General features: G+C 37.9%; 1 protein-coding gene across 1 annotated transcript in view; it reads right to left on the reverse strand.

Moving 5' to 3' along the window:
* LOC133528479 (kinesin-like protein Klp98A) overlaps window positions 1–13,665 on the reverse strand; it is a 43,705-nt gene that overhangs the window by 27,368 nt on the left and 2,672 nt on the right. Inside the window, 10 exon segments of the mRNA XM_061865870.1 lie at window positions 238–477; window positions 1,739–1,909; window positions 2,073–2,185; window positions 2,717–2,844; window positions 3,706–3,881; window positions 4,383–4,496; window positions 4,949–5,074; window positions 8,535–8,651; window positions 10,695–10,805; window positions 11,575–11,644. Of these exon segments, the coding sequence (XP_061721854.1) occupies window positions 238–477; window positions 1,739–1,909; window positions 2,073–2,185; window positions 2,717–2,844; window positions 3,706–3,881; window positions 4,383–4,496; window positions 4,949–5,074; window positions 8,535–8,651; window positions 10,695–10,805; window positions 11,575–11,644 (1,366 nt within the window).

Raw genomic sequence — 13,665 nt, forward strand, 5'->3', positions numbered from 1 at the left:
AATTAATTATTATTATGATTATTTATTCTAATTTACTGTAATCTTTTATTGCACTGACTTCATTTCCTAGTGTATAAATTTCCGAAATGATAATTGAAATTTTATAACCCTATAATTGACATAATTTATTGTACATGTTGACAGGATTAGTAAATAAATAAAAATCTATCTATCCACAAGGATTATTACATTAAAATATAGACCTTGAAGCCAAATAAAACTTTACGTTTTAGTTACCTTAAGATGGTACAGAGTGACACCAGTAGACAGTAGATTGTCATCTATCCCCACTAGATGCGGCATATCAGAGTCCAACACCACTCCCAATCCACTCTTCCTTAGCCCTAACGCCTTCTGTTCTTGTAAGATCTGTTGCGTTTCCCGCCATTTCTCCGTCCATTTTTCTGTGAGGACTTTTTCTTGGGCTTCTTTGCGTTGGAGCGTGGCGAGTACGGCCGGTTCTGCCTCGATGGGATCCTGTAACAAATGAGGGGTTAGAAATCTGCAACAAAATAATCAACGGCTGTAGGGCTAACAGTCTAATTTTAATTGTAAGATAGTCGGCTCGTTATCATTTTTTGACCCTGCATTTTTGGACCCGGGTACGTCCTTGAACTACGTCCAAAAGAGAGGTATGGGCATTGTGAATGTCATCTCGCTTTGTGTGGTAGGGCACAGCCAGTGGGTGTCATTCCAGATCTAGAGCAGAGCCCAACTGGGGAAGTACCTCCACCTTACAGAAAACCGCAGCCAAATAACACTAGACCCTACTCATAGTGTTGTGTTCCTGCCGGTGAGTAAGGTTGCCAGAGCTCAACGAGGGCGAGGGGGGGTTTGGGTCGGCAACGCGCATGTAACTCCTCTGGAGTTGCAGGCGTACATAGGCTACGGAGACTGCTTACCATCAGGCGGGCCGTATGCTTGTTTGCCACCGAAAAGTATAAAAAAAAAAATTTTCAGCATGCCCGTCATGTTCTAATAAGTATGTAAGCCGGAAAGTGACGGGCATAGTGACAGGTGATAAAAATGCTGGTGGAGATAAAACTGTCAACAGACTGCCAAAGACTGTCAACAGACGTGCGGCTGCAGCCCAATATCAACCCTCGTGCATTTCGAGAAGGTTCACGATGACTTGTCGTATATGATAGGTCTGGCGTTCAAAGGGTTAATCCAAGTATTTACTGAAACTTAAGTCCCGCCCAAATGATGTGCAGACTTATTGCTCTAGTAGCGTGGTCAAACTCATTAATCTCATTATAGTTTAGGAGGGTTGTATAATGAACATTATAATCGAGTCGAGAGTTTGAAAAAATAATGCGATTATAGTTTAGTCTACGAAGTATTAATTCAGAACGAAAAGTTTATTTTATTTTAAAAAGCTTTTTATTAACTTGCAATGTTAGGTACATTGCAAGTTAATAAAAAGCTACATGTGTGTACATATGTACGGGTCAAATCTTGTAAGACAAATTTTTATCAACTTCTCGATTTCCAATGAAGCTGAAAATTTGCATATGCTGTGACAATGCAATATTATGGTACCATCGAGCTGATCTGATGATAGAGACAGGAGTTACCATACCATAGGAACTCTGTGACAAAACAACGCAACCTTATTGTGTTTGGGGTTTTCAGAATTGGCTCGATGAGTATTAGTTGCCTTTGGAAAGAAAAGTATAGTCAGCGATAAAAGCTTGTACCAAAAATGATTTTTTTGCCAAAAACTTATTATAATTACTGTATCGTGCGATATCTGCGCCCGCAGTTTCTCGATCTCCTCGCGCAGCTCCCGTATGAGCTTGACGTTGGGGTCCTCGTTGATGGTGGGCTTGTTGATGATGTTCTTCGCTCGGTTCGCGTAGCGGAGGGTCGAGAGCGTCTCGCCATAGTTACAATCAGCCGGAGATATCTGAAAATTTCTTAATAATAATAAAACGAACGAAGAGCAGACCTTTTTTTCAACATGTGTTTTTGTACAGTGAGTAAGTATTGTATAATTTATGTTATAATTCACTTTTGTAGTAGTTAGAATTTGTAAATAAATTTAAGAAGAGAAACATTTTTATACGTACAGCAGCAATCATGATGGTTTTGGAGTTTCCTCCGAGCGAATCCTTCAGGAGCCACGTCAAAACCGAGTCTCTGTATGGAATGAACACCTTCTTTGCTCCTTTTTGATTCCGGTCTAAAATAAATAAAAGCATAAACACCACAACTAATAAACTCCAACTCTAAAAAATTCTACAGCAAGTACCAATCATAATACTTGTCATTAGGCGGGTCCACACAGAGCGAGTATACGCGCGAGGCAATTTCCTCGTGCACAAAACGGCCAGTGTAGACGTGCCTCGGTCGAGGCGGCGCGGTGTTTGTTATGGTGCACGTGGTTATTATGTTCGTACTTAAAAGGTGACAAAACTTGACAAAGTTAGAAAAAAATAATAATAACGAGTGTCGCAAATTGTCGTGTCCTTCGTTTCTTTCTCATTTTCTTTTGAATTGCTTTACGTGCGGCGCCATTTTGAACAGCTGACTGAGAGAGAGACTATAAAAGATGGTGTCTTGCCGAGCAAATTCGCTCGGGTGAGGCAAACGTGCCGAAGCAAAAGTTACACGAGCACTCGGCCGCGCGAGGAAATTTCCTCGCGAGGCTGCTCGCTCTGTGAGGACCCGCCTATTCAAAAATAAACATTAATAGTATATAATTAAAGCTCACTTTCTACCGGCTGCTGGCTAGACTCGGCCAGCGCCGAGATGACGGAGCCCAGCGTGACGAGCGACTTGTTGATGTGCGCGCCCTCCACCAGGCGCTGCCCCGTCGCGCCCGTCGCGTCCGCGCGCTCACTGGATAACGAACCTTACATCAATAGCCTTAAGGATTCCAATACAGTAAACGTGGAAGCATCTTGTGCTCATATCTCGTACTATATCGCTTATCGCCCTTAGAAAGCATCTCTTCCTCACATACGTACGTAGGTAGGTACGAAGAGAATTTGAAATAGAAGCGGATTGTCAAAGAAAACTTTGTAGCCACATTAAATATACTGGCGTCTTTCGACACATGATTAAACATTTTAGTATTAAGAACGCCATTTGACTTTGATCCTCCATCCTCGGTCGAAACGATGGCGCCATACCTTTGGCCTATGCTCTACTAGATGGGGCCACTTTTTGATATTTAACAAATTTAGCACATATCAGTGAAAGAATAAGGATCAAAGTCAAATGGCGTTTTCGATATACGTAGTACGCCGCTGGAAACTGCTTTTCTCAAACTTGCAATAAAAATAAAAGAAAATTGTAGTCAATTTGTTTTACTAGTCGGTTTACACAGCTAAATACAAATTACGAATCTACTTCTATTTGATGGTTGAATGCTAAGACGTTGTGTCACAATTTGACGTTTAAAAACATAATTCCTTTACGTATCATTTTCACTCATCGCACCGAATACGGTATTTGAATAAAAGTAAACAATATCTACACTCAAACGGCTCCTTAAGCCAGTTGAGGGTAGATGAAAACATTACATGATCAAATAATGTAGGTTAAAGTCAGGTCGTTCAGTGACAGATCCAGGCGGTTTTGTATTTGGTTGGTTAACCTAGAAATGTTATAACTACCCAAAAATGTACAAATTGTTTGTTTACTTTTGTTTAAATACCTAATCTAATAGAATAAGTGCTAAGCTTCCTGCCTACTAACCTGCCAGCCAGATCAACCAAATGCACTTTAGACACTGTTTCACTTGGCATGTTGTTGTGTCGTAGATAGCTGGCCTGCACGAAGGTAATAGTGAATATGGCGTGCGAGCGAGACGACACGTCGTTCATCTGCGTGGAGGCCGTTGTACGGTGCAGGTTGCCGCGGTGCATGCATTCCTAGAAAAAAGTATATTTTTATACTGATGGTAAGCGGTCAACGTAGCCTATGGACGCCTGCAACTCAAGAGGTGTTGCCGACCCTAAAACCCGCACCCTCGTCGAGCTCTTGAGTTGAGTTAAATGGTGAGGCTCAAGTGATTTATTATTATTTTACATATTTATCTAAAATGTTTCGCAACAATAATTCGCAAAATGTTTAGAAAAACTATTCTGCACTTATAAATAACCCTATTAGCAATTTATTGTAAAATAACCACTCATTATGGAGATTGGATGTGGTTGAAGGTCCCAAATCGAAAACATAAACTTTACATTGACACTTCACGCCAATAAACAGCAAAATACAGCCGCTAAATTCACTATACGAAAACTTTAGATTAAAGTATTCTTTTTGGAATAAAGAAGAGAAGATTTGATTGTACCTAAGAACAATTTTTATTTTATTTTGTAAATCCGTTTTATGTGTAAGGTGTTTTACAATAATATAAATAAGTCTACCTGTATATCATCATAGTCGGACACCAAATGCCGAGACAGATCTTGCACATATGGCCCGAGTTTCGGATGCTCGCGTACCCGCAAAGAATGTCCCGCATCCGATGCCAGCAAATCCTGTAATACGAATAAATAAATGTAGATATCACGGCTTGAAGATAACTTTCAATATCGCTAAAGAGAAATCCTTCGGGAAAAGCATAGGTCTTAAGAGGGCTCCTTGAGGAGCTCCAGATTAAATTAACTGACGGTTACTGAACATTTTTTTCTATGTTTTGACTTTAGGATAGAACAACAAATTACGATAGGTTCAAAGTACGACTAAAAATGTTTTTTTTTTTCTAACCATATAATGTAGATGCCTATGGTTGCTATAGAAAATGGCTTGATTGACAATATCAAATGCCTTGTTAAAATCACATGTGAAAGATATAACAGAAGGAAATCGTGCTGTCATTACGTGACATGCACAAGCTTCAGGAGTCGCTTCGGTAGATGATCCTCGAAACGAATCGAAACATCTCGAGTAAAAATCGATAAAACTTGGGTTGACCTAATATTTCTGTTACCTTGACGCGCTCGTTGTAGATCTCCAGGTAGCTGACCTCCGTGCGGTAGGAGGCGCCGGACTCCTTGCCCGCGGCCACACGCGAGAACAGCTGCCGGCAGATACGAGGTATGAGGCCTTGGTACTCCTGGAAAAAAAAATTATATCAACATAAACACTTCACCCACTTACAAAATGCCCTTTTTCATATACTTCGTTTTTTTAGCATTAGGAAAGGACTACGCGATCACGATCTTGACGTGACTTTTCATTGAAAAACACTTTAAAATAAGTTATAGCAAATATGTAACAATCATATAGCTATTGATAACCGATTATGAGGCTTGCTTGTGTCAAGCTCTACGATCGGTGTCGCGGATGGTCACACTAATGGCCCGCCCCGAACTGTTAGAGGTCGCCCGATATTACAGCGTCGGAGTGTGATTTACCCAAGCTATGCCTGTTTTCCGTGTTTTTATGGATTAAATCCTTTATTTAATGATGTATGGTGTTTTCTCCTTTAACCCTATATTATAGGATATATGTTCATTTACATTCTTTTGGTTTCATGAGTGATAGTTACTATTTTATTAAGAGCGATTTTCAATAAGGACACGTAAAGATCATGTAGTCTCTTCTAATGCTAAAAAACCAGGTAAAGACGTTTCGCTATTAGTCCCATTATCAAAAAGTCCAGAAGTAAAAGGAAATTAATTATTGTGCCTCCTAACCATATTTTCTGTTCATGCAAAAGCCGCAATCGTAAGTTATAATCGTTGCACGGTCCATTTATCCAAGCAGACGGTAAGTAGAATCTAGAGGACATAGGATCAAAACTTAAAAGTATGTGCGTGCGAAATCAGCACTGGCAGTTCGTCCGCAAAACCAGGGCCAACACACTTTTAAAAAATCCCACACAATGAAGTTCTACTAAATTCGTGAGACCTCCTTATCGGAACAATAAAATTGGTGTGTATTTTTTACAGCTTTTTTATGAGATAATAAATTCATTGTCACATTGCCGTCACTAATGCTTCTTTAACGACTTAATGCGATAACATTTAATAACAATTACCACTTTCGAGACAATTTATTAAAGGTAACTTAATGCCTTCTTTGGTTTAGCATTTACATAATTATGTGAAATTTCGCATAAATGTATTCGTTAATCAATAATCATAACAACTATTCGTTGTATGCTTTTTAATAGGCAGTTGTAACAGAATTTTAACCACAAATAAGATATACAAATTAATAGATCGTTTATTCTGATTTTACTTGACAAATTTAGCCAGGTATACGTGACAAAAACATTGAAAACGACCACTTTTTATGGAAAGGGAAAAAGAAAAATAATTTATTGCCACTTCTAAAAACGTATTACATTTTGGGTTTAACACAGATTCTTACGTCAACAAAACTTAAGTTTCAATATAGACATAGAGTCGCCCTAAGGTTACCTTAGATGTATTCGAACGAATCAATATCGAAAACAGATCATACATTCAAAAAATCCTCTTTGGAAATCTTTCTCTGAAAAAAAAACACATGTTCATTGATTATTTCCAAACAACATTAATGACACAATAACACGATCAACTGATAAGATTGCAGATTAAATAGCAGCAATGCGAGTGAATGGAATAACGCGCAAGTACAAGGACGCAAAACAAAAATATGAGTCATGATTGTTATCTCAGCGTAGAAGATGTAGTTAACTTCGCGACGCGGAGCTTTTTTTTGAGATGCTATAATGTATTTTCAATTTAGCACACGCGACTAGACTTCGCCCGCTACTTTGTCCGCGTATTACTATTCCTATCACTTAGGGTCGGCGCAGCATGTCTTTTTCCTCCATACCTCTGTCCTTCATTATCTCATCATTCTCCTGCTTTCTTCTCATATCATCTCTCATACAGTCCATCCACCTTTTCCTTGGTTTTGGTTTTGGCGGGGTATTATGGGTTTGGGTATCTATTTTACTCGATTTGATATGTGATGCGGAAGGATGAATATCATGTGACGCGAAAGATAATGAATGTGGAGAGATGTAAAAGGAAAAGAAAACCAAGACCAGTGTAATACACCGTGTTTTTTTTTGATTTGCGTTAATTTCGAGGGTGCATTCCTGAGCTTAAATTAAGTAACTTTCTCAAAGACACCGATATTCTAATTAACTCCATTTCGGAGATAATCAATCATTAATTTTTATCTTATAAGGCCCTTAAGAGCGTGTACACTTGCCTTAGGGTCTGTTTACTTATTGATTAGTATTTAGTGCGAGTTCATACATTTGCTACTAAACGTAACTACTATCTCGGACGATCGACGTTCGAAATGACATTGATATGTCACAGTTTTCAATTGTTTGGTTGAGTTAAATGTAATGCCCGTGTTACAAAAATGCTATATGCAACATTTAGTTACTTTTTATAAAAAAAAAAATAGTAAAAAAAACAAAAAAAAATCTTTTTTTTTTTAAATAACTATGCCATTTAGTTTCCTTAAACGTACTTACCGATACCCCGAAGTTAACGAAATTCAATAAAAACACGGTGTAGAATTCACTAAAAACTTTAAACTCCATTTTCATCTATTTTTTTTATTATACAACGGTTTGGACAGCACGTTTTCTGTCAATGTTTAAGTACTTAACGAAACTTTTTGTGTAAAGAAGATATGATCCGTTTAAATTGTTTTATTTGACTTCGTTTAAATGACTTTATATATCATTCTAGTAATTACTAAGGATTTCCTCAAAGTATGCGTCATTATCCATAGTTTTAAGTGTTCCAGATTTTGAGACATATTTCATACATTACTCGGATACTGAACAATACGATCAAATACTCATCAATGAACCTTATATCTTTGCAATAAGGGTTACGAAATGTCAGTTAACAGTGCGAACGACGCTTGTACGTACATAATACCCGCATAACATGCAAGAGTCGTCGACTTTGACCTGATTACAGGGGGCGTGACAGCCTTACGACCCAAAGGCAATTAACAGTTAGAGTAATCCGGCATGACTAGTATTACTGCGATTTCCGCAAAATAAAGTGAGTTCAATGACCCGATGCTTAGAAACTTAACGTAACGCACGTAAGTACTCATAAAACTTATTCTATTTCTGATTAGTCAGTTCTGTCTCCTGGGCAAAGACTTTCGCCTTAGATAACCACGAATTATTTAGTCTGTGTCATTAAGGAGGTCCACACAGAGTGAATTGCCTCGCGAGGACATCGGCGCGCGAATAGCCCGTTCTGTGTAGACCAGCGATATTCGACCTACAGCCCGCGAACCGCATGCCGTGGCTCATCAAGTGATCCCGATATAAGATCCTTGCAGGTCACCTTTAAGCAAATTCACCTTCGGGGCTACAAGGCAAAACCCCATGAAACCGCGCGAGCATTTTTCTCGTGCGAGGCATGTCGTTTCGAAGCTACATACATCGCGTAGCAATTATTCGCGAGGCGGCTCGTTGTGGGTCGATCCTCATATTTATCATAAAATTAAAAAATTGTGGTGGAAATATATCAACGAAGATGCCCAGTAATGGGACACTAAGTTAGGCTAAAAAAGGTTAATATTAAGTGAATACTTACAGGCGAGCCCATCATAGTAAAAGTCTTGCCGCTGCCAGTCTGCCCGTACGCAAACACGCACGCATTGTATCCTTCGAACGCGCTGTCGATGACGTCCAGGCCCAGGTCCGAGAACACCTGCATAATTATTGTGAATTACTACAAACACAAGAAAAATACGATAAAAAATAACTCGATTCTTCGCAGCAAGTTAGGATTGATTTTATACCACATCGGTAGCAAGAAATTTTCACATTGTATTGTACGATCCGATATCGGAAGTCGGATACGACCATAAAGAAGTAAAATTTAAAAAGTGCCTTTTTGTATTTATTTATATTGGTAAATGGTTAATTAATTATTATTGTTTTAAAAAAAGCGCCCATACGATAAATGTATGACTTTACGCCTTAGAGCACTTTAAAAAAACTGTTGTTGGTAGCTGTTTTTTCCACGGATAAAGGGACCGTGCGCGTTGGAGGGTCTGCCATCTTGTGGTCTGAATCGGAACCATAAATAGGCACATTTACACGTCAAGTGTTTTCTTGTGCATAGTAGGTTCTGCCATCTTGTGGGCTACATCGGAACAATAAACATCACATTTACGCTTCGGCCCAAAAATCTGACAGCTCCTGTGCTGCCTCCTACAGTTCATGCACGCCCCCTAATGCGAATGCGACACGGACACATATCGAAACAATGTAAAAACGCTCTGATGGTTATGCTTATAACTCCAGAAGCTCTACCGACCCTTTTAAGGCCTGTGCCCTCCTTCGTTGAATAAGTAACGAATGCCCCGTCAGGAAAAAGGACAACAACAATCGGACTATATTCTAGGTATTTTATAGGTGGGAAGTTTTGCAATAAGAACAATTAGCGAAGCGAAGGAAATAAAAGTGCGTTCTGCCATTATGCCCAAGTGCTCATATTATTTTAGCCAGTTTTACATTGATCTTTTTTCTTTTACTTAAATTATCAACCATCCTAGTAGAGTCGTGGATGACGTGAATTTAACAAAAGGTCGCTACTCGCATGCTTTCATACAATGAGACGACCTTGATTGATTTCGATAAAGCCTGCAGACATGCTTTATACGCGCAGCTGAGCAATGATTACGGCTAAACTAATATCTTTTATTATAGAAACATGAAAATTTACACATACACGAGAAATTAATAACGTTTGAATCCGGCCACCGCCATTTTCTTTCAATCCATTAAATATGGCTCCATAAATACTGTCGATGATTTCGCTAACGTCAAGTGGGATTCACGTCGGATGGAATTAACAATTCATGTTCTTCACTTCCGCCAGTGTACGATATAAACAATAAATTATGGCACCTAGGGCTCTAGCTAGACACGGTTAGAGGGAGTAATATTAAATGCTCTTAGAGCTCGATATTGTTCGGTTGTTGGGTTATTATGAACTCTTGTAAGGTGATAGCTGGTCTTGACAAGGGTCACGTGGGGCTGGCGTTGTCGCGAGAATGGTGGTTAAACTCGTATCAAGATTAATTCTTCATCATCCACACACTTCTACATTACTTTATTGCATAATAAGCTATCAGTATTACACATTAAACAACATTAATGAGCAAAAACAAAGAAATTAATGACGAGACATAGAGGTACAGTAGAGTTCATAAATATGTATACATTTTTTCACCTGAATGCAATGGATTAAGATTAAGAAATGTATACATATTTATGAACTCGACTGTACAATAAGTATAGAGATGAAATGGTAGAGCCGGGAGATGACCAAATGAGAAGCTCTTATGGAACTTTCAGTTCGAGTAGCAGAGAAAGCGCTATTATTGTTTGTCCTGGTCACAGTCTATTTTTTTATTCCCTACCGTAAATTTCAGTTCGGTTTATAGGGGCCCTAAATAACCCGACCAAATTACGTAGGTTGTTCTTGATATGATGTCAGGAATGTTAAAACGTGTTTTTAATTTTGTCACATTGCGTATGTTCTGTTCCTCGCGGGCGCACGCGTATAGCACATCTTTTGGATCCTACCATATATGTCTCAACTCACGAGCCGATGTCACCAAAATGGCGGTCGACAAGAAGCCTCCACTTTTTGTGTAGTATATGACATCTGTTTCAGTGTATGGAAAGTTTGTGTACCTACAATGTAGGAAAAAGTAGTGTGTAGAAATCGAATGTAAAATACCTGTTCCTGTGACGCATAGTGTGAATCAGCGTGGTCGAATGACCAGTACGAATGGTCGAACGTGAAATCCTTGTATTTCTCGCGGTTGCCGTCATTTTGCTCTTTGCTATTCTGTAACAATTAAAAAAACATTGACATAACTAATCTGTATTAAGTACGTGATTAATTGATCTCAAAAACACTTAAGACATGATATTTTTGTCTATATCAGGGCTTGCAGAAACGAACTGAAAGATAATTTTTACATTTGAAATTAACCTTGCGGAAGATGTCGCTATGAGCAATTAAATAATTATTAAGTAAAATCAAAGAGAATTTGAAATTGAGGTGGATCGTCAAAGAAAATTTTGTAGCCACAGTAAATTTACTGCCATCTTTAGACACATGATTACAACTTTTAGAACACCATTTGACTTTGATCCATATTATTTCACAGATAAGTGTTAAATTTGTTAAATATCAAAAAGTGGCGCCATCTTACCGGGCATAGGCCAAAGGTTGTGGCCTTTGATCTATTAGATGACTTTTTTATATTTAACAAACCTAACACACATCAGTGAAAGAATAAGAATCAAAGTGAAATGGCGTTCTAAAAGTTTTAATCATGTGCCGAAAGATGGCAGTAAAGTTACTGTGGCTACAAAATTTTCTTTGACAATCCACCTCTATTATAAATTTTCTATGATTTTACATAATAATTATATAATTGCTCATAGCGACATAGCATAGCGAAAATTTACTATGGCTACAGTTTTCTTTGACAATCCACCTGTATTTCAAATTCTCTTTGGTAAAATACATGAATAAAATGTAAAAAATTTCTTTGAGTTAGGCGCGAATACACCACCCCACCACTTCTTTATAATCATGCCAAACTTACTTTTACAGTCAGTAATCTGGTTTTCTTTCCTTCCATCTGCACAATGAGTTTTGCGCTCATGTCCTTCTCCCTGTAACAAAAGAAGGATATTTTAATATCTACTAGCTGTTGCCCACGACCTTGTTCGCTTGGATTTGTTTCCATGCGCACTTTAAACCCCTTTTTAACCCTACTAAGGGATGAATTTTCAAAAGCACTAAAATTATTGTTCGTACTTTCTAATACGAATTTCAAGTCACTACTCAAATCGTTCCCGTTACAAACTTTCAACCCTCTTTTTACCCCATAAAAAAAAACTTTGGCGTAGAATTTTTGAAAACGCTGATATTACTTTTCTTGTTTTATAATTATACTGTCATACTACGAAATGTCAAATAGCAAAAGTTTCCGAAGACCGAATGATGTCAGAATTATTGTTTCACGCTAAAACTTATTTAGAATCATCAGAAATTAATCAGTAAGAATTGGATGATGGATAGATTCACACAGATAATCTAGATTCTAGATGTTTACATAAGATAATTTTATGCCCGAAATCATCATCTTAACAGCCCGGCCTAGGGATAACATGGCTAACTTTAGGCCACTTTATTTTTTATTTATTGAATAAACAAGTTAAATAGTTTTGGCGCTGGCGTAGAGATTTCGCAACACGAAAAAACAACAAGTTATAAGCGATATTGGATACAATTTATAAGAATTTCATACTAGTCTAAGTGCCTTAAATAATACAATGCACACTTACATCATTCATTATGATATAAATATTTACACAATTTTGAAGTTTGTTTACTTTTTCGATGCTATGATGTAATAATCTGGGCTATGATGCCAAGAATCTAGGATATGCAAATGTGAGTGCTATACAGATACAGAATCTATATCAGTTAACTACTAACCTAATTAAGTGTTTATGGGCAACACCTGTATTTTAGAGGAAGGTTTAGGTGTAAACAAATTATACACCTAAACCTTCCTCAAGAATCACTCTATTGATAGGTGAAACCCGCATGAAAACCATTTCAGTCGTTGATGAGTTTATCGCGAACATACAGTGTCGGGGGACATAGTTTTTACTATCATTTTTTATCTATATACATTTTCATTGTTGTTATTTTCATTATAAGTACTTAAAGTAGTTCAGTAGTCAACCCTTGTAGTTTCGCCATGTCCGTCTGTCTGTCCGTCCGGCTTTGCTCCGTGATCGTTATTGCTAGAAAGCTGCAATTTGGTATCTATGACATAAAATCAACCTATGACGAAATAAAAAATGAATGATATATTTAATCAATCATGGCAACTAAACAGTAAAATAAAACCAAATTTTAATTTTAATTTTTTGCGTTTCGTTAACCCTATGATGTGGGATGTCGTTAGATAGGTCTTTCAAAATGAATAAGGCGCAGAACCCACATAGCGTTGGCGGTGGCTCTAGCTCCTTGACAATAAAGGCGTGTTCAGATATTTGTGAGCGTCCGGGCCGCTCCGATATATCGGATAGCGACTGTACGATAAGTATTTTGTGTAAAGAAATATACATATATTTTGCAGCCGACCGTAGTTTGATGTTATCAGATGTCCTCGTCATTTCTTTACCCCAACACTCGTTGTCGGTAGTGAAATTTAAACCACGCGATCAAATTACCCGTATATTGACCCTACATTGTGTCAACTGGATATGTAAATCGTTTTATCGTTTAAGTTACAGTATTTGGTAATATTTGTACAAGTAAATGTATCTGCAAACACTATGAGCTATAATTAGCCACCATAATGATAGTGTGTTTTTATATGAGTCATCTTTCTTGAATCTACCTTTTAACGTGAATTCTTGAATCTGGCTGAGAATCAAGATCATGATGACTCACATCCTTTATGGTACCAGAATGGACATAATGCAAACAAGCATAAGTATAAAGGTCATTATCAGATTTGTTGTTTTATTTATGGGTGGATCAACTATTTCTTGTTTTTGTCACAGACGACAAAGTTTGTTAGAACTGTTATAGGGAGCGTGCATGAACTGTAGGAGGCAGCACAGGAGCCGTCAGATTTTTGGCGCGAGGCGTAAATGTGATGTTTATTGTTCTG

This window comes from Cydia pomonella, chromosome 19 (genome assembly GCF_033807575.1).
Source record: "Cydia pomonella isolate Wapato2018A chromosome 19, ilCydPomo1, whole genome shotgun sequence".
Classification (NCBI taxonomy): Eukaryota; Metazoa; Arthropoda; class Insecta; order Lepidoptera; family Tortricidae; genus Cydia; species Cydia pomonella.